Consider the following 26,968-nt stretch of genomic DNA (forward strand, 5'->3'; position numbering starts at 1 on the left):
TTAAAAGCTTGCATTAATCCATGGTGGCTTTTGCATTACCAGACAATAAAAAACAGATATCATTAATGCCAATGTCCCCACCTTCAAACAGCCCAAAGCCATGTCCAGGAGGGGGATTTCTACATGTTCCCTGTACTGCTAGTTCATTCTTTTTCATTTCAGGCCTTTGATGTACTGAACAGAGATTCAGACGCTTCAAGTTTTCATGCAGCATGCAAGCTATTGTTTTAGTACTGCACACTGTGAAACCCATTTTGATGACTTGCGGATTTGAGGAAGCACCTGAGTTCATAGAGTTTGGAAAAATTTCTTTGCTTGTTTTGATAAGCAATAAACATTTCTTTCATATAGCTTAGTGATAGTAATTTCCGTTTCTGAAGATTTGTTTTATCAGTTGTAACAGAAACATTGCCCAACTACATCTACAATTACATCATGTCAGGACCCTCAAAAACGTCCAACTACTTGAGTTCTCTCTCCATCAGAAAGAACTTTGTTTTGTGTTTTCCCTGAGTTGCTAGGATACCATTTTCACTTTTCAACTTTCTAACTGTTTTAACCAGCCTCTCGGAGACATAATTCTGCTGAGATTACTTTTGATAGAGCAACTCCTTGTGAGAATCTGAATTCTGACAGTATGAGTAGAAGTGTGCATTTTTTCTTTCAACTTTGACAGTAGCTGAGTATGATAAGAATAGACAATGTACTTCTGAAACTGCTGGCTGCTCTGACTCATCAAGATCAATGCTTAATAGTGGACACCACATGGCTGCTTATTTAGCATTGTACCTGGTTAACTATTGCATTTGACATAGCGTTTTAAATCACAATTACTGACCATCTGAATTTTGATTGGTGCAACTCTAAAAGAACTCAAACTGTTGTTTAACAGATTATCACATGATCATTTCAGATATTGTACCCCACACTTTAGCGCCAATATTTATTGAACACAAACTTTGTATGATGATGGATTAAAATTGTCTAGTAGTCTATGAAACCAAACAATAATAGCTCTTGATGGAAATTAATGTAAACAATAGTTCCAGATTGAGTTTGATACAAGTCCAAGCACTACTGCTTTGTTATGGTGGAAAATACACATGCATCATCCAAAGCTCTGTACAACACAAATCTAAATTGGTACAGATAAACGACAGTGGTTGTCATAGTTCACTTGTAGAGACAGTCAGATAACAGCAACTAATAGCAAATCAGCTGCTGGACAGTCTTACATTTGCCTGATACACTGCAGTTGACTGCACTGGACATGGTGATGTTACACAAGTCAACACTTCCATATTTCCCATTTGCACATCTGGTGGGGTTCAAATTTGTGATAAAAAATAAAGAAAAACTGTAGATTCACTGCCAACAACAGTTCCTTTCATTCAGGAGAACAGTCTGCGGCCTTTTGCTGGAATCATAGGTCAGCAAATGGCAGCCTCCAAATTACCAAAGTACACTTTGGCAGGTCTTCTTCAAATGCTGAATACACAATATTTACAAAGCAACAGTGTAAAAAGTCACATTAAAAAATTAATTGTGATTAAATTGTTTAAGTCAGTTTGTTTTTGTGTAACATGTTTCTGAAAAGTTGAAAAATTACAGAATAAAATTGATGTTTAATTTTTCATTCATAGCATATTGAATTTGTTTATGCATTTACTAGTTTTTCAACTATTTGTGTGATAGCAGAACATGAGTGCTTGGGGACCTACAGGGTGGCGACAATAATAATAATAAATGTGGAAATTTTATAGGTTGTAGAGAAAAATTCTTGTATCTCATAGGGGATGCCTGATATAAATTTTAACTAACCACCATTTGAAAGATCAAATGGCGGTTAGTTCAAGTTTACACCATGCATCCCTTATGGGATACAAGAATTTTTCCTTCAATAAACAGTCTCCTACCAAAAGTGCAAATCTAAAACTTTCAGGTTTTATAAGCAAGCTACCAAACAATTAGGTCAATATAGGGCAACTTGTATAATCAACCAAGTGAAAAAGGTTTCAGAAATTACTGCAACCAATTGCAACGGCAATTGGTTGCAGTAATTCCTGAAACCTTTAACAAGACTGTCACAGTGTTCCAAATCCAGAATGGATAAAAGTTTTAATGTGAAAAAGACCAAGCCAATTCAATTTGGAAAAAGTCTGCAGTATTAAAATATATTGTAAACTATTAGTGCTGCCTGCAGCAAAAATAGCGAATGTCATTACATAAAACTTACAGAGTATGCACAATGCAAGTAATTCAAGTATCTTGCCAAGTTTTGCAGCTTTACCACAATTGATCTCTGACATACAGTTCTTCAAACTTGGCCAAAAATCAGTTTGGGTGCTGATGCCCTCAATTGCAGTATTTTTCTTTTATCAATACTGTTATCCTGTCATCTGCTTAGTGGAATATGTGTGGATAATTAAATAAAACTTTAACAATGTGTCCACATTGCCAAACCACATTATGTTAAGTAATGGTTCTGCAATGTCAGTGTGCAGAATTTCTGATCATTTATAGAGGTGGGCCATGGCAAGTGCTGTGAAGATTTCACCTATCAAGTTACGTACTATGAGCATTAAGGTGCCAGATTAACTCATGAGGAAGAGCTATCACATAAATGTAGTAAAAAATATCCTGTCATATCAACCTTCTGTAAAAACTAGCCACCAAATCTTAAAGTAGACCAATGTAAACTTGTGCACTTGTCCAAAATATAAATCAGTAGTAGTACTAACAACTGGATTTATGAGTCAGTCGTTTCATAAAAATATTTGGTTGTTATAACATTTGGATACATAGAGTGAAATGGTTGCACAGGCTCAGTTGTGGGTAAATCGTATGGCACAGGCTTGAATTTATTCAGTAGAACACAGAAACTGCAGTTTGTCTAGGAAATTGATTGCTTAAAAAGTATGTGTACAACTTATGATGAAGTATCACTCATGTTTTGTATGCACATCAGGTCTAGCTAACAGGAGACATTAAGAATCTACAAAGATGGCCAGTGCAAATGGTCATGACTTTGTGGCATGCATCTTAGGGAAATGCAAAGAAATGCTGAAAATACTTCAAATGGCAAACTACTTGATGGATGAAACTGTAGATCTTCCAAAAATCTACTTCAAAAATTCCAAGGACCAATTGTCCCAGCACAGTCTATGATTATTTTGCAGTCTCCTAAATAATATTCCTATGGAGACCATGAAGATGAAATTAAATTGTAACAATAAGAAATCTCTCTGCCTACATGCCAACCATAAGAAAATGAGTGCTTTATCTCAAGTGTCACATTTCCACCGATAATAAAACAATCTCAACTGATTCTATCTATTGACTATGCTGATATACTAACACCAGGAATGACATTTGGAGAATGCACAAATTGTGTTTCCCCACCTCTGTAAATAACTAGGGCAAATAAATTTCACCAAATACGCATGTGCAACCAAACACGAACAGAGAGAGAGAGAGAGAGAGAGGAGGGGGGGCTGATTCAGTGAGAGTGAGATTTAAATACGAATGAAGTTGCACTGTGTATGATTTCTGTGTCATAATGAACATAATTATTTACTACAAATTTGTATTGTTTCAGAACTCGACAAACACTAGCAGCATCTGGATGACAGAGTACAAAGACAAGTACTGCAGTCAGTCAAAAATACAGATTCAACCTCGTAGACCTGTGTCATCACCAGCTCAGAGATCAGTTTCATGGACAGTGAGATAATTATGAGATACATGGTAACAACATGTTCATTTTATGTGTGTACATGAAATGATATGAAGATATTAGCTTTGGCAGAGAATGAGATACCTAAAGAAATTAAGCCTTGGACAATATGCACGGTTTTCTTATGCAATTGGTCCGGTCATTGGAGTAGATTGATTGTGTGCTGGAAATTTAGTGTTTTGTCCTACATTGTTATTTGCCTCCATCTGGAGGGCCGTTCTGTTTCTAGAATAAAAATTATGAGAGTTAATGAAGTTTGTAGTTCTTTTCAATAGGGTTTTGGCTTCCATGGTGAATTCTCAGTTCTTTTCTTGAATTAAACAATGATTTTTGAGTACCTCGGTTGTTGTAGCCTAAGTTATTGGCATATTAAACACATCTCAAAAGTAAGCACCAGCTGACTAGAAAATACATCAGACTGTAGTGTTAAGGGTGTATGGTGTTTGATTATGATATGTTCCACTCCACACACTTTACATTACAAGTAAATTGCAGTCACTATTCTTAAAGTTAATTGCTTGAGTGGACCTGCTACACAGTGCCACAAAAGTGTGTCATGAGACTTCTCCTTTTGCAGCTGGGGTGAGTGCTGAAAGAGAGCTCTGGTCTATATATGCTACTGAAGTGACGTAATCAGGTTTGGAGCAACTCTTCTGTTTATAGCAACAACATTTCGACTGTACAGTTACTTTTACAAATGCAGGTGACACATATTGCTCACAACCTATAGCCCTCAATAGATCACAATATATATGTGTAATGCTCATCACAATTCTTCAGTTGTTCCATCATTTACATTCTGGTAGAAACGCATCTTGTTGATATGACTTCCTTTTGCATCTATATGGGACGTTCCATACTTAATAACTACCTATACTACGTTTTCAATTTCCATGAACATCTTTCATCCACCTAAGAGTAGTGGAACATGTTATGCTATGGAAACCCATGTTACAGCATATCTTGCACAGTAACATCTCAAATTCCCCAGGCTCAAGTACATATACTGATGAGGTTTTCTCTTGGTATGACAGCAAATTAAAAAAAGTGTAAAGGTGAATTACACACAAACTAGCAGGGAGTGTCCCGATTTATTTACAACAAGAGATCTATATCCATGGGCATCACTACAAAAGACTGAGACAGGACGAGGCATCATGGAAGTTGCATGAGTCACCATGGGAGTGGAGGGTCCATCAGGGATGACGAAACCAGCAGCTGCTGACAACCAGATCCAGCTTGGGTTGGTCTGAACTTGCAGGCCCATGCCACTTGGAAGGGAGAGACCTTGGTGATGATATGTGCCAGAGGTGGCTGCAGGATGTCCAAGAGGGTGAGGCAAAGAGCATCCATGAAGCTGCTCGGCAGCTTTCAATTGCGGTGTCCCTGGAAGTTATTACAAACTACAGAGGGTTTAAGGTGTAATGTTAGACATTGTTTCTACTTGGGTGGTAACTGCGACCTGGTCCTTTGTTGAAGCAAGTCCATTAGCCGAAGGTATGAACCCCCAATATGTCAAGGATACTTGCATGGCATGAAAGAACATTTGTGCAAGTTTAATTTGAACCCCTTTTGTGACAGCCTCTGGATCAATAGCTCAAAACTGTAAAGGTGGATTGGTCCTCTGTAACTAAGGTATGTGGTATGGTTGGAAATACCATGTAGTAACTAACGGCTACAACATACCTCTGGGCTGGAGGCAATTACATGAGCCTGAACTACTAGCATTACTCCCATTATAGACAGAGGTGATTTCCTCAAGGCATAGGTCCTCACTTCCATGTCAGGGGTAACGAACACTATAATATCCCTGATTCGAAAGTCTGTGTAATTCCGCACACACAGACATTTAAAATTACGATTTGGAGGACTTCTTTGCTTAAGTTTGATTGGGACCCTTTATCCATAGCCAGAATTCTAAACTGGCTGCAATAATATGTTTCTTTGTCAACAAATGTTTTTGTAATAAAGAAAAAATTCTAGGCAATGCAGATTCTTCTGGATTAGTTAATGGCTCTAGTTTCTGAATTAGATGATACAGTTCAGGATTTTGTGACAAGAACATAGCCCTTTGCTTTCCTGCATCAGAAATTTCACTAGTTGAATATGTAATTGCAGTCATTGGCGGTAAGCATCCCATTATGTTTCATGATTGAAAAAGTTGCTCTTTTGCATGATTAAAAAAAAATGTTCAAGGTTTGATTGATGCATAATGGATTCCATTCTCAACACTACTCACCCTAGGTTATTGAAAGCAAGAGGTACATACAAGATGTTCCTTGGAAACAGTGCAAGGTAACTTAAGTCCATGTTCTGGAGCGAAGTCCAGACCACATATTGATACATCTAGGTATATTATTCTTAAAAGTCAGTAAAGTAATGATTCAGCAATAAGCACAGGAACCTTTACATCCTTCAGAGTGTTTGTATTAAGGTTTAGGTATTTCACAATATGTAATGGATTAATGATGTGATGTCATGTATGAAGGAACACTTTTTAAAATTCTGTTTTTTTCTGATACTGTATGCTCAGGGTTTAATGTTTTATTGATGACAATGTCACTAAAGATGGAGCACAGGCTTGGGTCTGGTGAGAAATTATCTATATCTGTTTCAAATCAACTTGCTTGGTATTTGTCTCGAGTAATTCAGGGAAATAACAGAAAAAAACTGTTTATGATTTTGTTAGCCCATACTGGGCAAAATGTTGCTGAAGGGACAACACCCAGAGTCATATTAATTTGTATATTCAGTGAAACCAGATGATGACAACTGTAGTCATTTGCATTTTAGAGCACTTAGTTAATTATTTCATGTTTCTCTGTAATGTAGTTACTTGTATGCTGTTCCTCTAGCAGCTGAGTCATGTTGTCTCTGGTGAATATGGATATAACATCATCTACTGCAATCGGTATTGGTCTGCTGGGCTGAAGACGGAGGTATGTTCACCATTTCATAAAAACATCAAGTAGGCCTCTGAAAGTGGTGTGTGCTCACAAATCATGCCAGTGAGTCAGCCTGTGAATAACTGAAGTTATTCACCCCAGTGGGCGGTGATGCGCACTTACTTCTGAGACAGCTGTGTGATAGGGAACCTGGCAGATCAGCAATGAGTGACATCAGACAGATCATAAAATCACTTCTTGTTGTGCAGTCCTTTTAAGTTATTTGGTCAGCCCTCTTCTGCATCTTCTAGACACCAGTGTTCGGCCATTCTGTGTGACTGGTCATCATCAATATGATTTTGCATCAGTGATGGAGGCCATTACAGGTCATTCAGGTTTCTCATTTTCTCCCTGTTTATTGGTAAATTCTAATTCTCTTTGACCTCCACAATTCATTAAACTTTACCGAAGCCACTCTGGACAATATTACACAGCAGTGGGTATACAGCAAAGAAAAGAATAGAGTGGGCTTTAATTGTTGATCACCAGGCTATTTGAGCAGTCCACAACTTCTAGTCTTGTGATATCAACTTTCACTTAAAAAAAAACCATCACAATCTGAATTTGAAAGAACTCATGGGGAACTGAACCACTGTTCTCCCAAATGTGAATCCAGTATCCCATTCTGTGCATTAACTACTGTATTTATTTGTCTCTCATATTCTTCTGCTAACTTGCCAAATAAACTGCACAGTTTATATATCCCACTTGTCAATCTGTGAAAGTGCACATTTGTCAAATTGAAAGCTGCTACTGGCTAACACTCACTATCATGTTCCTCCACCCCATGCATAGTAAAATGCTTAGATCCTCCTCAGCATGCTGTCCATAAGGTGTTGATAGACTGCTGCTCAAACCTGACCTATTGTCTCACGGTGATCCTCCTGTGACTACCCATTGTTTGAAGGAGTGTTCCTATGTTGATGCATTGCAAGTTTCATCTGGTCTCATGCATGCTCACTTGTGACAGCAGATACACAGGCCATTCCATTCACCTCTGGGGGCAGGTGGTCACAAGTTGGATGGTGTGTAATCATGCATCATTATATTGAAAGACAAATGGATCACTGAAAAGTTGTATGCAGAGTTGGACAATGGGTTGAAGGACCCTATCTCGATATTGCACAGTCATAAATTACCTTCTGTAGCAATGAGAGGCTTGTGGAATCTGTACATGACACTGGCCACAACATGAATAACCCATCTCCATGCTGAATTTGTTCGACTTCATGTCTGGGACATGTAGTGGTGCCTGTCCATTTCTTCTATGATGATCTTCAGGTATCAGACATATGCTGCAGTCATAGATGAAGAGAACCAAACACTGTTTCTGTAGTTTCCATTCCAGGTGTCTCCTTGCCTACCTTCTTTGTTCACTGCAGTGCTGGGGGGTTTGTAGTGTTGTTCACAATGTGCACAACAGAGGTGTAGCTGATCATGTGGAGGTAGATGCATAGTCAGTTGCTTATAAAAAGGCAGCTCACAGTTCTGTTGCACTCCACTTGGGATGACTACGAGTTATTAATTTGTAGGTAATGGTCATCAGCTGGTGTTACTGATCATGACAACTGCTACAAAAAAGATCTTCAATATTTTATGTCTCACAATAGCAGCTGAATCTTAGAATGTACGCCAATTCGTCACACAACTTCCCATGCAGACAATCCTTCTTGCTTAAAGTGACAATGTTTGCACAGCCTAAAAAGCTATTACCCTTTGAGGTATACTGACCTATTCAGAACTGTACACAAGCTGCATTGTATCATTCATGGCTGGACATGAAGCACATTGTACTAAATTGCACTGGGAATCCAGGTTCACATTTCCACTGCACTGATGGCTGTACACGGCAACTGCTTATGGCAAAAAAGTACTGAGGAAGAGCTTTTGAGATTTCCAATTTAAAAAAGTAGAAGAGGTGGAGCACTATGCAAATCAAGAGGGTGGTGCAAAAAATGTTTTGAGACTTTTATTTCAGACTGCTGTAATACCTGTTCACTATCACAAATGAAGCCGCTCTTTTGAAATGCCTGAGCTCCTCCATGCCAGACTTTTATGCTTGCTCATTTTACATGAAGTACAGAAAATGACTGGTTCAGTAATGATAATGTATTCCTTACCATTGGCATATGTTCCTTGGTTTACATCAGCAGATTTTCTGAGGTCTTTTCCATTGTTTATCTATGCTCCTAATTAAAAACTGCACTCTTGAAATTTTTATTTTTATTTTTCTGTGCATACATAGATATCACAGTTATATCTTGCTTGCTTTGACTCTTTCTGCAGTACTCCTGGGATATTTACCTTTTGTATACATTTAATGTGGAGTACAGCCTACATTGTAGTGCTGAGTTGTGTTAAACATAAAACTTGTATAGGGCAACCACTTGCCCAACAACTTTCATCTCCAGTGAGAAAATATCCTCAGATGCACAACTGGATTATGGATAGTAAGCTACAACATGCACCTCATTAACTGCTAATATTTTACAGGCTCTCTCAAAAAAGTCACATAGGAAATTAGAAAACTTATCTGTTAGCAAAACTGATGAAATGCAATATTTCAATGTCACGGTGACAGCTGTTATCTCTGTTCAGTTTGGCAAAATCAAAAGTGATGTTGCTTGGTAGTAGTGGAACTCTTTACCAGTTTTTTCAAGATAGTGCTATGTTCTCTGTATACCAACTACACCCACACAGGAAATAATGGTAAACCAAAACGTGACTAATAGAATGTTCCGCAGTTTACACAACTGCGCCCATAGTGGAAGTTGGAACCTTCATTTCCACAGCTCTATTCTAATCTGGTCATAGGCATATCCTACACTACCAGAGCCAGGGCAACCTGTGAAAGTCATGCACTGCTTTTAAGTGAACGTTACCACCAATCAACTGTCCACATAAATGAATGGCCAGCACTAAATGGTGACCAAGAGCAGAATTGACCACCCAGTGGTGGAAAACAGTGCTGAGCACTGTAGTTACTATATTTACGGTGCACAGTGGTATTAGGTTGGGTTACTACTGCAAACTTGGTGTACACTAACATTCAAACAATGGGCCTGCAACTATCTGAGGTGGCCGACAGTGTGTGAGGTCTGGAGGCCATCAGCGATGAAGTTCATCTTTTGCTACTCCTCTTCCAATCAAATGTCCCAGACCTCACATCTTGTGAATTTTATCTGTGGTATCACATAAAAGACCTTGTTTTTATCCCCCATATACCTGACACACTCGAAAGTTTGCGACATTGCATTGTTGTTGATAACAAGAGACCAGCTGCTTTGTGTGTGGCAGGAAATGAACCACAGTTGTGATATTTGTCGTGTAACACATAGTGCTCAGACTTAATGTGTAAACATTTGAATTTTTATCTTTCCAGGAATGTTGGAATTGTGTTTCTATCTTTTGTGGTTTGGAAGCAATACATGTTTGAAATCTGTTCCTTCTTTTTGAATAGTCCTGTACTTTTCAGTTTTATGTTTACACTGTGTTGGTTTTTTTTTCATTTAACCCAATGACTTTTTCCCCAAGGTCAACCCTACATTTACCATTTAAATTTAAGAAACTCAGCATATTTTGTCGTATACACTTTTCTCAAAATTATATTTATAAATCTTACCTTACTATTTATTGACATGATAAGGACTGAAGATAATACTGTTTTAGAAATTTTTATTGGTGTGATGTACACAAAAAAATTCAGGCGTTTGCAACACCATAAAACATTTCTCACACTCATACTCAGTATTGCTTTTCTTCCTCCTTGCTTTGGACACTACAGAATTTCTGGTGGGTGTTTCCTTGATGGTCTTTGGAGGGTGGGGTGGGGGGAATAAATCTAACAAACTGTGCCCAATTTGCTGCTTGCAGTCTAACAGGAAATTCCAAATTGGGGCCGCCCACATCTAGGGTAGCCTGGCTATTATGTCCTCAGCCAGCTGAATTCTAAACCGATTGAACAAGATTTTTTCCTGGAACTTTGTTCAGTATGATATTTGAATTGAAAAGCCCAGTGTCAATCAGGTAAAAAAAAAATTTTCTCATATCCTTCGACATATCTTCTCATGGTCCTGTCTGTCAACTGCGTGCATTGAATTTTTATATTGTGTAACTGTTTGGGGCTTCTGGAGTGAGGTTTTGGTTTTCCTATCAGTTTTTCCTGTTGCTGTCATATTGACATCTATGTATATAGTGTGCATAACACTTACTTATTTTTTATCCCTGCAGTTTACACCCATGAGCTGGTGTGAAAATAACACAAGAATCTCTTCTTTTTTTTTTAGCTTAGATTCCTGGAACTGGTCTGGCATATTTCACCTTGTGAATCCAACTGTTCCTTTGGCATTTGTGCCCCTTTCAGTGAGCCTCACAAACAATGACAGGGAAATGTACCAGTTGTCAACATATACTGTGTGACAACTGTCCAAATATAGCTGTATGAGGACCGTAACAGCTTCAGTAATTGGGCTTTCTTTACTGCTTACCTCAGGTCTTCCCCCCCCCCCTGTATAAATATCAAATCCTAAACAGGAGCCACTATATGACTCATTCCAAAATGTGCCATTTTTTGAGGATTTAACTGGATACAGCAGAGTCTACCTCTGAATTTTCATGTAGATTTGATCAACTGCAATATTTTCTTCAGGGCAATAAACACTTTGGAAATTGAATTTCAGATGGTCAATAAACAGGTTAAAATTTGTTCAGACTGTTTGCAGGGTCAACATTTTCATTATTTACAAAATGAAGGAACTTGGAAAGTTACAATAATCTTCTATAAGGCATAAGAAAGTAACATGAATTGATTTTTTTTATGGACTAGTATGCCTGAAGTGTTGGCTTCTTCACATGTGCCACAAGAATGCATAAAGAGAAATTTGCTTGAATTTCATCTGATGTAGTAGGGAACCAAGCACTGGCTGATTTCAAAGTAGAATTTTTTTGTAACAATCTGCTGTGTATTTATTTGTTTACTGATCCAGTCTCCCAAAAAGATACATGAATTATTTTTCTGTACCTATCTAAAGGTGTTAGTTGTTGAGAGAGTTCTCTTTGAACCATAGGTTTGATCCCACTAGAACCAGAAAATTAAGTTTTGGAACATTTACTTTGATATATTCCTCATATCTGTTTTTCTGCCTTCTGTTTTTTAGCAACGCTCTCACATGTTGCTGCAACATCACTCTCACTATCTGTTCCATTTGCCTCACTGTCATCACTAGTATCATTTACCACACTGTCTTCTTTATCAGGACTATCAGAAATATAACTTTCAGAAACATCACTGCCACTTTTATTTGACAGACTTCCTATTTCTTCATCTGAGAGAAACTTTTTACATTACGGCATTACTTGCTGCTACACAGCTGGTGAAAAACCTTGAAAACAATTGCTTATTGGAAGAAATCGAGTGTGTTATACACCACTTCAGAGATCGATTTCTCAAGTTTCAATGGTGTATAATATGTCTTGCCATATATTGACAGAAAAGAAGAAACACTAAGAAGCAGCTATAGTTGCTCGGCACGTCTCACAGCCAGCAATGAAACCTGCAGCTGGCTGTATAAGCTGAAGGGTTAAAAAGAGTTTGACTATGTGTTGCTTGATCGTGGATAGAGCTATTGGCCATCTTTTGTTTCAGCTATCTGTGGACTTCTTTTAATTTAAACTTTCTTGCCTTTATTTACTATGAGCCTCCTTTCTTCTGTCCATTTCTTGCCAGTTTTTAACATTAGTGGTATGTTCTAAGATTCTTCCTGAAAAGGCAATGTTCCTGGATGTCTTCATTTGTGATTTACACTCCTTGAAGAGAGAGTTCAGCCTTGCAGAAGAGACCCTTAGTATTTTTATCCAACAAAAAGGCAAAAATATAGTGGGTAATTATCTGGCCCATTCATATTATTTGACCATAGATAGCACTCCTCCTCCAAATAGCGTATATCAAGTCTTCCGAATACAAATATATTTCATGATTGTGGCATACTCTGCATCATTTTCTCTTGTTGGGCCTCAGATCTTTCTTCGCTTGATTTCTGATCTCTCATTCAGACCTCACCTATTCATTGTGTGGTATTTTGATGCTTACAGTGTTTTGGATGAATGATTGTGCAGTAGAGCCAGAGAGCATGGCATTAAATAAAATTGACCTCTCATTGTTGATACGTTACTTTCGTCTGCAACCTTGACATGGGGTCTAATTTTTTCAGCAATGTTCAATTCTATCCACACTTCTAGGTACTTTAACTGTTATAAATGTCCGATTTTTCCCTGATCTACTTCTAATTTTCTGAGCACTTGCTTGATGTTTGTTATAAATTAGGAAGTCAGTTGTCATGTCTATGCTCCTAAAAGCTGTTCTGGCCCCATCTTTGACCTCTATAGTCTTCACACCACTCGCAGATTCTTTTCTCCAGCACACAGGTAATAATAAATGAGAGAGCCCTTCTACTTGTCTGAGGTCTACTCTGGCCTTGTTTTGTTGTCTCCTTAACTGTTTCAGCCAGGGCTTCTTTCAGTTTTTCACAGTTCTCCATTCTAGGAACTCTAACTTCCGAGTGAACTCACAGCTGGTTTTAAGTTTTTCTCTGTCAAATCTGCTAACCTTCTGTCATCTGTACCCTCCTAGTATTTATGGGAAGAAGCTATTAGTCATCAGAGACAAGGTCTGCAGTTCTCAGATATTTCATATTCTGTTAACTCTCATGATGTATTATGTACAATGACAATATGATCAATTTGAATCTCATCCAGGTTGAAATTTGAAGATTTCCAGGTTGTGCGGTGGCCTGGTGTAATATTAAGCTCTCTCTATACAGCTTAAGCTTTTTCGTGGACTTACTTGTTGAAGAATGCTGGTTCTGCTTTCTTGCAGCGCCAATGTCTTCTGCTAGCACCGGACGCTTCTCCGAAGATTTCACTGCTAGGAAGGGGAAATTTTCACTCTCTCTCTTCTTATTTAAAAAATACGCTACTCTTAGAATATTACTCAATGCACCAGAACATATTTATTTCCACTTTGTACAAAAAAACAACTAAACTTTATGACGTAAGCCCACACATTACCGGGCACCCAGAATCAGTTAATTGCACATTTTTGAACACAATTAATACATAAGCTTTTATCGTGGCTGACTGTCCACGTCCTCTCAACTACAGTTCAACGTCTAATAAACAGTCACTATTTCGAGTCTTTCCATTTGTTTTTTAACAATACAATGCTACATTACTCTTTGCAGCTGGCTATGGAGCTTCCGGGCCGTATTTGCTTATTCTTGGAAGGTCGCGCTGATCACTTGCCAGCGCCGACGAATTATCTCCCTTCCAGTTTCACCTGCAGAAACAATAAATGGGTGCAGTATCCCATTCTCATCCTTACGCCCTGCTTTAAAATAACGTATGTTCGAAACGGCTGGAACACAAGTGTCTCCAGACTTTCGTAAAATTCTGGGGGTACTACAGTTGACATGTGATTGAAAGCTATTGGTTTTAGAACATAGTGAATAACACACAGAGTTCTTTAAGTCTTTCCCCATTAAAAATGATTTATTTATTTTGGGTGGGGGAATTCTGTACATGTTGCCTTCAAGATCTTTTCAGAACTTATCTGTTCACCAGATTTTTTTTTCCGCCTGGTTGACTTGTACATAAACATTCATAACCATATGAACTTAGTGCTTCAGTAGTTAAGCATCAACACTTAGCCATTAGGAATAGCGAAGGCTGTGACTGAACCTTAAATCTTCCTGTTGACAGTAATTCTGTGCCAAGATGAGTGTGAGTGATATGTTTCTATCTGTTACTATAGATGAGCTGACTGCAATCTGATTAAAAAGAATTACACCAGACGTGTTTCGCTTTTATTTATGAAGCATCTTCTGTGGTTATTCTGTAAATTGCATTTGTACATTTTTTTGTTCTTTCTTTTTAATCAGACTGCAGTCAGCTCAACACAGATAACCTATAGTAACAGATGTTAACAGCTGCTGTGGAAGATGGCCATGCAAACAAACAGATAAGTTTCTAAATCACGTATGCCATGTTTCCCCTTAAATATCCCATAATCTTGTGATTCAGAGGCCTATTTGGCAGTACACCGCTCTTGCATCTTTGTGATTAGAATTTCATATTGAGACAAAGTGTCCGTAAGGTGTTTAAGCTTACTGGGCTTAACAAGGGAGTGTTCAGAAGAGGTTAGCTAAGATACCTTCAAGCATATTGGTCAAGTAGGATCCCTAACTCTTTAATCTTTTTTAACAGCGAATTTTACACACACACACACAAACTGGATTCTATTGCAAAGGACTGAGTATTCACAGGAATAGTATGTGACAACACGATACTTTCTATTAAATATTGATGACAGGGCTCTAAGGATATGTAGCATCTATTACACATTGCAGCCATCAATCGAGATTCGCACCAACCAGTGATGTTGCATGTGTTTGTTGTGATAGTGTCACGAGTGCACAGTATCTAGTGATTGCAGATGTCAAACAGCATCTGCATTAACTGCCAGGGGTTCTGTGTTTTCTACACATGCCTATTATCTCCTTGCATTTTTTCTTCCCTGGTATGTGAATTTTATATGTTTACATTTCCATGCTTTTAGTTTTAGTTCTGTACTGCCTGCCACTCCGGGTTACAGCAGTAACTAGTTCTATTCATTCCAACTATCCTTATACTCAAGAATGTTTTTGCTATTGGTTGAGCATTCCTAATAATATGTACCAGCAGTAATCTGCCACCTGTAATAATCTGTTTACGATCTAGTAAACAATCAGCTATTTATCAAGATAGGCTTGTCAATCCAGAACACATATTCAAAGGTCGGTCAGCCGAGGTTATGCTGTATACAACAGATATAATATGCTTCTGATGTTTCATTTGCTATTACCCTTCAGTGTATTTAACCTAACAGTTAGTATCCAACTATTACATAATTATGGAATAACAATTTATTCCTAATCAGATAGTACTAGTTATCCTCTTGAAGCTCCAAACTATAAATATCCCTGAGGATTTCATTCTTTCTCCAGTGGGAGTTTAGGTGAGTTGTCTGTGTTTTAAATGTTACTATCACTAGCAACGAGAAAAGCTACATCAGTTTATAATCACTTTCTTGAAGTAGCTCAGAAGATTGGCATGGACAGCTCAGAGGATAAAGCAATAGAATATATGCAAGAAGCACGCCTCATACATATAAACAAATTACAATTACTCCAGAAATTAATAATGTAATTAATTCCTTCAAATCCTTGACAATATTTCAAGTTAAGTCCTAAAATCCTGTTCTTGACACATATACTTGTATTCAGTTACATATGCAATGCAACACTATCACAGGGAATATTTCCAGAAAGACTGAAATATACTATTGTCAGACCCTTTTACAAGACAGATATTAATAATTACTGATTAGTCTCACCATTCATCTGCTTCTTAAAGGTACTGCAAAAAAATTATCTGTGCGTGCAGCTTAAAATACCACTCTCAAAATAAGATGCTTATGGTCAATCTCAATTTGGACTTCAAAAGAATCTCTCCTCATAACATGCTTCTTTCCAATTCACAAATCAGATTACACAAAATTTAAATGAGAAAATATTGCCAACTGATATTTTCTCTGTTGAAAGCACGTGATTGCACAGTTCACAGTATTCTCTTACAGAAACTAAAATATTATGGTATTAGTGATCGTGCTGGTAACCGATTTTCATCCTGTCTATCTAAAGGGATGCAGAGTGTACACAAAGGAACAGCATTGTCAGAAAAGAAAATAATCATTACAAATGTACCACAGGGATATGATCTGCTCTTGTTCTAGTTACATATAAATGACCTTCCATCATATATCCAAGAAGCACAAACAGTTTGCTTTGCTTATGACGCAGATATTATAATCAAACCTAATGGAGTAACTTAAAACACTTGAAAATATAAATCAGACAATGGAAAACCAGGCTGGAACATCAATAATATTTGGAAAAGGCTAGATTGTTACTCATCACAAAGAGGATCCGATGAGTATAGGTAGGCATAATGAAAAGACTGTTACAAAGTGTACACACACACACACACACACACACACACACACACACACACACACGCTACCGCCATTCCCAGCAGCTCGGACCAGAATGCAACTGACACATGAATAGCAATCTGGAATGGGGCAGGGATGGGGGATGGATAGCAAGGTACAGGTGGTGAGAGAGAAGAGCACTACCTGTCGAGGTGTGCAGGGACTAAAGACAACCAGGCACAGTGTTGGGAGGTGGGGTGTGCGGAGGAGGGTGAAAAAATGTGTGTGTGGGGAGGAGGGTGGAGTGGAAAAGGAGAGGAGCAGGAAGAGGAAAGGCTGGGTGGGTACATTGGCAGATGGTGGCATACAAAGAGGGTGATAGAATGTGAAAAGGGAGGAGGTGATAGGATGAGGGTGCAGGAACTGTTGGGTGGAGGGTGTAGGGACAAGAGGATACTCTATGTGTTGTAAGGATAACTCCTGTCTGTGCAGTTCACAAAAGCTGGTGGTGGAGGGGAGGATCCAGATGGCTCTGGTTGTGAAGCAGTCACTGAAATCACACATGTTGCATACAGCTGCATATTGTATCATGCAGTGGTCCTAAATAGGACCATAGTTTGGCAGTGGCTGTTCATCCTGGTGGACAGCTGGTTGTTATCTACTATCATGCCCTGAAATGAGGGACATCCTACCCAAGATCCTTCCCACCCCTCCTAAAGTGGTGTTCTGTTGCCCACCCAACCTCCACAACATCCTAGTCCATCCCTATGCAACTCCCAATCTCAACCCTTTGCCACAGGGATCATATCCCTGTGGGAGACATTGGTGCAAGACCTACCCAATCCACCCACTCAGCATATCCTATTCTTGTCCTCTCACCGGCTTATCTTACCCCATTAAAGGCCAGGCCACCTGTGAAACCAGCCACATTGTATGCCAGCTCTGCTGCAACCATTACATAGCTTTTGATATTGGTACGACTACTTACCAGCTGTCCACCAGGATGAACGCTACCACCATGCCCGTAGGCTACACAGCGAAGGGGCGAAGAATATCATCAATGTACCACTGTGCTGTAAAGATGCCACAGATAACAACCAAATGGGTCCTGCTATGAAAAAAATGGCACCCCAGACCATCACTCCTAGTTGTTGGCCTGTGTGGTGGGTAACAGGTTGGTATCCCACTGCTGTCCGGGGCATCTGCAGACCTGTATTTGCTGGTCATCAGGGTTCAGTTTGAAGTGGGCCTCATCACTGAAAACAATTCTACTCTGGTTAACGAGATTCCAGGCCAAAGAGATGTCTGGGCATGCCCCAGACTGCAATGGGATACCAACCTGACTGTCGCTTATCACATGGCCCAACAAACAGGAGTGATGGTCTGGGGTGCCATTTATTTTCATAGGAAGACACTTTTGGTTTTCATCCACGATACCCTTACAGCACAGCAATATGTTGACGATATTCTATGCCATGTTTTGTTGCCCTTCATGGCAAGCCGTCCTGGGTTTATATTTTACCAAGATAATGCCTGCACACACACTGCGTGACTTTCTACTGCTTGTCCTCATGCTTGCCAAACCCTGCCTTGTCCGGCAAGGTCACTGGATCTCTCTCTAATTGAGAACATTTGCAGCATTATGGGCAGAGCCCTCCAACTATCTTGAGATTCTGATGATCTGATATGCCACTTTGGCAGATTTTGGCATGATATCCCACAGGAGGACATCCACAAACTCTATCAGTGAATACCGACTAGGCTAGCAACTGCTTACATAAGGGCCAGAGGTGGACCAATTCAGAAATTGACTTGCTCATTTTGTGAAGCTCTCTCTCTCTCAAATAAATCATCCAATTTTTCTCAAATTGTAGTCATTTGTTTGTACATGTACATCACATCTACGAATTTGTTTAATTTCTTCAAGGTGTAATTCCCCCCTCCTTATACTGTATAATACCCAAAGGAGAAACGATTTACACTATCATTTGGACTTAATGTGGCACAGAAAGGAGTGAGGTATTCAGCCATAAAAAAACCTTTGGCCACTTACCGAGTGAAATAAAAAATTTAATGGATGATAAAATTAACTGAAGACTCATCGTATTCACAATTGCAAATACATTTCTTCTATTTCATACAACTGTAGATCATGGCATTGTCTGTTCCTTCAGACATGCATGCATGTCTGAAGGACATTGGCCAGTACACCGTACATAAACTGCAAAATAGTATTACACGCCTAGACAGTCCATAAATGTCTCCTGCGTCAGACTCACAGGAACTGTGAGAGTGCAGGATGTGGACACACAGTGACGTATGGCGATTTGTGTCAGTCCAGGAGGTGTGCTCGGATAGCGGAAGTGGTTAAGGTGACCACTCGTGTAAAGTGGGAAATCCAGGTTCGCATCCTCATCTGGCACAAATTTTCATATGTCATCAGTAAATTGTGCAGCTAAAGTCTGATCGTTTTCGCAATTTTGGATACATTTCTTCTATAAATAAGCTTTTACTCTTATTATTAGAGTAAAATGACCAGATACAGTAAGAAATTTTACAGATACAGTAGAAGCCTGATAAACTGTGGTCCGATCTTCTGTGGATTCGGATGTAACACCATGTAAAGTATGTTCCCCAAAATAAAATATCATTTATAAATCATTTTTGCACTTTCAGTATATTTTATAAACTTGAAAAAATCTTATTACAGTCTCCCTGTAGCCTTTCTGCAGTATAGTTTCCCGACCAAAACAGATACACACTATTAAACTCAACCTTTGGTTTGTCTTATGAACATATCATGATTGTTGCTGGACAGAAGCTTTGAATACACAAATCACAGTTAACAGTGTGACACAGTTGATGAACTGACTATGCAACAAATATGGACAACCATCATAATGATCGTAAATTATTCACTCATTGTCTAGAATGATGTCATAGAAATGGAAAGAATATTCTGTGAGTGATAAAATAAAAATTATTGATGGTGTGAAGAATGGCGAAACAAAAGCAAGTTTATCATGCGAGTGTCGTGTACCTGAAGGCACAACCAGGGAATGGGTGAAAGAAGGAAATAAGCTTAAAAGCTTTTGTAAATACAGTTGAAAGTGATGTGGGAATGTACAGGGAAAGGACTGGACTAGGAAAATACAATGAATTTGCAAGTGACTTTACAAGTGGTTTTTGACAAAGAGACTTGAAGGTGTGCTACTTTCCGGACCAATTACTGAAGCCCAAGCTGAAAAATTTCACTTTGATTTACATGACAAAGATTTTATTGCTTCTGATAGATGTTTTTCCAGATGTAAATGTCACTATGGAATTCACCAAAAGGCCACTGAAGGAGAAGCAAGGCCTTGCAGCAGTGAATCACTTCACAGTTTTCTGAAATCCTACACAAAGTAATGACAGATGAAAATTTAAATGATGATCTAGTGTATAATAGTGATGAAATGGCACTTTATTATTGTTGGCTTCCAACCAGAACTCTTGATGCAAAAAAATAAATAGATAAAAATTAAAAAATCAGTAAATAAGATGGGTTTGAATAACCTATTCTATGCCACAAAGAAATTGGGCAGCCATAAGCTGAAACCTTTTTGTACAGGTACAAGTGAAAGCCTAGTAATCACTAAATTTTTACTTACAGGCATTAAAATATTGTCTGGATAATGTGCGACATTTTCACCAATTGGTTTCAAGATGAGTTCAGTCTGTCAGTGATAAAGCACCTACAGTCACTTAAGCTGAGAGAAGAAGTTCTGCTAATCCATGATCAACATCCATCTCATCCATCTACTGATGTGTTGCAATCAGAAGATAGAAAATAAAAACTTTGTTTTTGACAAAAAAACAAGATGGAATTAATTCAGCTACTGGATCAGGGCATCATATGAGCATTTTGGCTCATTATCGCCATGACCGCCCACTTCAAGCATCAATCTGACCACTATTAGGAATTTCTGGAACTAGCATTCGATTGAAGGAAATGCAATGGTTGAATGCTATAGTGACATAGATTTCAACAGCAGTGACATCCATTTGGCATGTGATGTTCTACAGAGCAAAATTGATCTACAAGACTTGAACCCTTGGGTAGTCGTCAACAACAAAGAACAGATTTCGGAGATCACAGATGACAAGGACATTATTGATGCTGTTTGAAATGAGTGAGTATTGAACCTGTCCAGGCTGAGGATGATTAAGCTGAAGAAGAAAGTACAGACGATGTTCCCAGTACATGTGAAATATTGGATAATGCAAATAAAGTGATTATGTGGATTGAGCAACAACGTGAACCAACCAAACTGCGTTATTGCACCTGATGAGCATAAAACAACACACTAAAGAAACTATATGAAATGACCCCCAGCAGAAAGCTAACTGATGTCTTTAAAGCTTTAGAATAAAGGCGTACTGTAGCAGGCAGTGTTGTAAATTATCATACTGTATTTGATAGTGTACTTTATACATCATATTGAAACTAGTGTTATTGTTTCAGCAACATTTAAGTGAAGTTTGTTTAATAGCAATATCCTATTTCATAAGTTCCTGAAATATTTTACTTCTGTTGTTCTTTAAATTTAGATACTGTGTAGTACAGTTTGAATAATATTGCATTATGTAATCTTCCTAACTTTCCTTGCATAGTTTTACATTACACAGCTCACTCTCAATATACCCCTGGTATATAATAGATTCCTTTTTTATATTTGTAATCACATGATCAATTACAGGCAATGAATTTTTGTTGCTTGTTGCACTGTAGACCAACATGCCAAAACTGTAAAAGATGTTCATGAAAGTGCTACTGATTTCATCTACAATACTTGTGTTTATATTTGTGCTTATACATAATTCTATCATATTTTTGAAAACAGAACCTGTTCACAACTGAAATTAATTTATTAAAGAGCTGTTTGCACTATCATTGCATGACTGGTATACTTACTTACTTACTTACTTGCTTGCTTGCTTACTTACTTACTTACTTACTTAAAACTTACTAGGTTGGCCACACAAACCGTAGTCAGTTTTTAGCATTGCCAGTCAGCCTCCTCCATATTCCTTGGACCATGTAGTCTTCTCCAGCTAGTCCCATTTCACACATATCCTCTCTGATCCCATCAATCCATCTCAGACATCATCTTCCCCTTGGTCTGTTGCCTCTCTTATGTCTTTTTCCACCACCTGCCTGGTGATCTGGCCTTCTCGCCGCATTACATGCCCGTACTACCTGAGTTTCCTCTCTGTAATCACAGCCAATATGTCCAGTGACTTGCACAGCTCCATGAATTTACGCTTTTTCCTTTTTCTCCCGTTTTCTCCATCTTTCACTGGCCCAAAAATATGTCTCTGAAGAGCATTCTAAAATGTCATGAGTTTTCTTTCTATCTTTTGTGTCATAGTCCAGGTCTCTGCTGTGTATAGGATGACAGGTTGTATTACTGTCCTGTAGATCCTACTCTTTATAGGTAGGACTTCAGCAGCTTTCCGAGTGCAAACCTTGACCAGTTTCCTGCCTGGATTCTTGCCATTATTTCTTAGTCTCGCTCATTCGTTTCACTGAGTACCACCCCAAGATATTTGAACTCTTTTACTCTTTCAAAGATTTTACCATCTACATCTAAAGGTCTGTCTCTGTACTCACAACCAGATGTTTGGTCTTATCCATATTCATCTTCAGGCCTTCTCTCATTGGTTCTTCCATTAACACTCTTGCCATCTGAACCAGATCTTGCTGATTCTGTGTTATTAAAACTATATCATCTGCATAAGCCAGATTGCTGAGTCTTCTTCCCAGCAGTACTCTTATCTCCAGGCTTGTTACGTTGGTCAGTGCTCTTTCCAGAACCAGTTTAAATGGGGGAGGGGGGAGGAGGAAGTCTCCCTGTCACAAGTCCAGCCTTTGCCTTGAATTTCTCTGACATCTTTCCATTCACTTTCACCAAGCACGCTGCCTCTTGCCTTTCACACTATCATATGCTTCTTTGAAGGCCACAAAAAGACAGTAAACACTTCTGCAAAATTCCCAACTCTTTGATAGCATTTGCATTATCGTATGTAGTTGGTCTATGATTGATTTGCCTTTCTAAGCCCTGCTTGTTGGAATACAAGTACTTCCTCAATGTATGGTGTTAGCCAGTTTAGCAACAAAATGCTCAGGATCTTATAAGTTGTGCAAAGTACAGTAATTCCTCTATAGTTGCTGCATCTCATCGCTGTTATCCATATTCAGATTTTCCAAATAGTTTTCCATTCATCTATAGCCTTTGTTTCATCAGTTATCAGTTGTCCTGCTTGGCGTTTGATCATATCGATCCTCATGGTATATCCTTTCTTGAAGAACCTGACTGTTCTGTAAAAGTCTCTTGTATTGCCTACTGTTCACTCCTTTTCTGCCAGTGTTATGTTGCTATTTATATATTCTTGATTTTCTGTTTGTATGACTTTTTCTTGCTTCTCTAGTTCCCTCCATGTACCTCAACCTTAATCTTTCATCTGGTTCTTTTGTCAGCCATAACGTTTTAGACTCTTTTCTCTTGCTGACTGTATGTCTACACTTATCATTAAACCATCCTCTGCTCCTCTTCCTTCTCTCCAATGGTTTCAGCACTTCATCTGCTGCATGTTTGAATTTGAACCTGAGCTTAGACTGTACATCATCAAACTCCCTCTTTTTCCAGGGCAGCAAACTTGTTTTGAATGTCAACTGCTTATATGTCCTTAAAGTGGTCCTCTTTCAGTAAATCTGTGTTTATTTTCTGGTTTGCATCTCTTCTGCATTTTCTACATTCTGTCCTTCCACAAACAGTTGACTGGTATACACAAAGAATAATTAATTTTCTGTAAATGTCAATCTCCATTAGTTCAATGTCTCTCAATATGTTCATTTGTTTCTCAAGGCGTGTGATTGACTCAGAATTATGAGAAAAATCTGGCTTACAAGTACAGAGCATGGAAATAGGCCAACATTTCACAGCCAAATCAGTCAAATACTTTTAGTAAACTGATGATAAATTATGAGGACAAAGGTGAAGGTCTAATTCGAAAATGTTAAGCTTACAGTAGATTTTTTAAAAAAAAAAATCAGTAAATTGCTGCTTCATAACTGACACTTAAAATGCTTTGAAAATTAACTGAAAACTTCTGCATACGTGAAGAGGCACTTGCCTTACTACAGCTCACCAGAGCAAAGACACCATAAAAGTAATTGGCACTCAGATTGGGTTTCGAGTGTAACTTCATGCTACACATCATAGAGATAAAGTGTATAGTAGCACATGTTATGGTCAGTTTCTTGTCTTAGAATTTCAAAGCATTGCAATTTATTGGGTTTAGCGAGATTGCTACCCCAATTACAATCGCAAAATGGCATTCCAGTCTTCTAATTTTATGTGCGGATGGATGTGTGTGTGTGTGTGTGTGTGTGTGTGTGTGTGTGTATATACCTATCCTTTTTTCCCCCCTAAGGTAAGTCTTTCCGCTCCCAGGATTAGAATGACTCCTTACCCTCTCCCTTAAAACCCACATCCTTTCATCTTTCCCTCTCCTTCCCTCTTTCCTGATGAAGCAACATTGGGTTGCAGAAGCTTGAAATTTGTGTGTGTGTTTGTGTGTTTTTTATTGTATCTATCTACCAGCACTTTCTCGTTTGGTAAGTTACAGCATCTTTGTTTTTTATATATATTTTTCCCATGCGGAATGTTTTCCTCTATTATATTCATTAATTTAATTAGTTAATTAGATGTGCTCAATGACACTTATTCCTATCAAGATTTTGTGCATTCAGCCGGAGATGTGAAGAGTAAAGAAGACTACTATGGTGAAGACCATGCCAGCTCATGGGTAGCACACAGCTGTGTTATACACAAGAAGCATCCCATGGCACCAGTCCACTCGGTAGATGCTACAGTGCCACAAGCACAGCCTATGGGTATGTGCCATCATTTTGTATAGGGACAGATGCACGACGGGAGTTTACAAATACACTAAGCCAACTCAGTCGTCACCTTACCTTCGTGTCCAATTCTTACGTAAAACACTTCTGGCATTGAAAGGTGTCATTCCAATATTTGCATTCTGATTCAAAATATTCTAAAATAGTTGTTTTGTACATTTTCACTCAAAAAATGTCGATAACCGGCACATATTTGTGCAATTCCATTTGAATAACATGTAGTCATTTTAAATTCTGGTGATGGAAGAAGTTTTCATCACTAGCACAAGGCCTGCAAGGAAAAGAGAGAACCCGTACACAGTTCCCGAGTGCCAGGCTGCGTGCCTCCACCCTTAATAAAATTACAAAGCACTCGTGGGCAAAAGGCATGTGTCAATGTTGATAATATCCATCTAATGCTATTCTGGCCCCATGTTTCAGCCTCTCCCTTCTCTCTCTCATTGTCATCAACAACACTAAACACTCGCTTACTCATTCAGTCACCCATGCTGGACCAATAATTGTATGACAGAACACTCACACTTCTTGAAGGTAGGTGTGATTGGGAGCAAATAAAGAAAACCTTTAATTGTGGATTACCCTTTGGAATCTCCCAGTTAACTATGTCACGCGACTGTACTTCATTTTAGTTGCAGGAACTGGTTGCAACCTGGACTGTATGCACAAAAACTGATAATTGTACCAATAGTACTAATATGTACTTTATTAAAAATTACAACTATTGGTCATTATTAGTATTACAAAGCCACTGTTAGAACTCCTGGAATTACAAAAGGCTAGGTATTCAATCCCTTTTCTCATTTTCATGATCATTAACAATGTGGCTACCTCAGGACAATCTCTTGGTCTCTGAAAAATTGTCAACAAATGCAACAATCCTATCTCTTCAGCTGCACATACTATTCCATGCTTTTGATGCTACACCACTGACGGTGGTGGTGGTACTCATCAGCACAACAATAACAAATACACGAAACACTGAAATGGTTTCAAAGAACTATTGGGAATCTCATGAACATTCTACACAATATTCAATACACTGAGTACTTTAAGTCCCTTTATGAGTACACACATATGCCATGGTACACTCATGCAGATACCTGTATCTATGTGAAATATACAAGGTCTGTTCAATAAATTCCAGAACATTTGTAATTTTGCACCAATGGTGTGTTGGAGCGAAATGTGTTGACATCCCTGCACACACCTGTGTTTAATGTATAACTGCCAGCAGTTCCCTTTTTGTATGTCTGTTAGTTATTGTTCAGTGCTGTATTGGAAAAACATTGTGTCACAGAGTTTACAAATTTCGAGATGGCAGAGTTAGAGGAGCAACACGTCTGCATTAAATTTTGCGTTAAACGCAAGAAAACCTTTACAGAGACACACCAAATGATGCAGGAAGCTTACAGTGATGAGTGCTTAAGCCATACCTGGTGTTACAAATGGTTCACATGGTTTAAAAATGGCCACACGGGAGTTGAAGATGACCCTCATTCAGGATGACCTTCAACGTCTACTGATGATGCTCACGTCAGGAACGTCAACAAAATTATGCATGTCAATTGAGACTGACAGTCCGACAGATTGCAGAAGAATGTAACAGTTCAATCAGATCATGCCAAGAAACCCCGTGAGAAGGAAACAGCCTGAAATGGGGAGAGACAATTTGTGGCTCTTGCATCACGATAACACACTCGCATATTCATCCCTGCTGGTTCGTGACTAATGCACAAAAATCAAATCGCTGTGCTGTCTCACCCTCCAAACTCTCCAGACCTAGCCCCTGTGGACTTTTTTTATTTCCAAAGTTGAAAATTCTGTCGAAAAGATGAAGGTTTGCAATGATAGACATCAAAGAAAATTCACGTGACCCAGCAAGAGGCATATGAAGACTGCTTCTGGAAGTGGAAACGATGTTGGGAGCAGGGTATCAACTGTGGAGGAGAGTATTTCGAAGGAGACCATGCACAATAATTAAATGGTAAGTGAAGAAAAATTTTGTGGACAAAGTTCCAGAATTTTCTGAACAGACCTCGTACGTAATATGTTAATGCTGAGTGACTGTTACATTATGATCCACAGTTATGGGGTTTGACCTATCACTTCTTTCATATTGGCTTTGTACATGTGAGAAATGCCAAGCTGCACCTTGACTTGGGTTCCATGTAACCACAATTTTACACAGAATTGAAAAACCAGTCCGTTCAGAAGTTGGAAGGCAAGGGCATGCCATGTCCAGCAAGACTATGTCTAGTAAAGGCTACCAAGCTTTGGTTTGAGTACCGCTTTGCTTTTTA

The 26,968-nt window shown here is 38.6% G+C and overlaps 1 protein-coding gene across 3 annotated transcripts in view; it reads left to right on the top strand.

The window, feature by feature from the left end:
• Positions 1-3,986, top strand: part of LOC124795100 — a 145,859-nt gene extending 141,873 nt beyond the window's left edge. For all 3 annotated transcript variants that reach the window (XM_047258937.1, XM_047258935.1, XM_047258934.1), the window contains one exon: positions 3,599-3,986. In XM_047258937.1, the coding sequence (XP_047114893.1) occupies positions 3,599-3,733 (135 nt within the window). In that variant the 3' untranslated portion in view covers positions 3,734-3,986. The remainder of the gene's footprint in view (positions 1-3,598) is intronic.
• The last annotated feature ends 22,982 nt before the right edge of the window (positions 3,987-26,968 follow it).

Source organism: Schistocerca piceifrons, chromosome 4 (genome assembly GCF_021461385.2).
Source record: "Schistocerca piceifrons isolate TAMUIC-IGC-003096 chromosome 4, iqSchPice1.1, whole genome shotgun sequence".
Classification (NCBI taxonomy): domain Eukaryota; kingdom Metazoa; phylum Arthropoda; class Insecta; order Orthoptera; family Acrididae; genus Schistocerca; species Schistocerca piceifrons.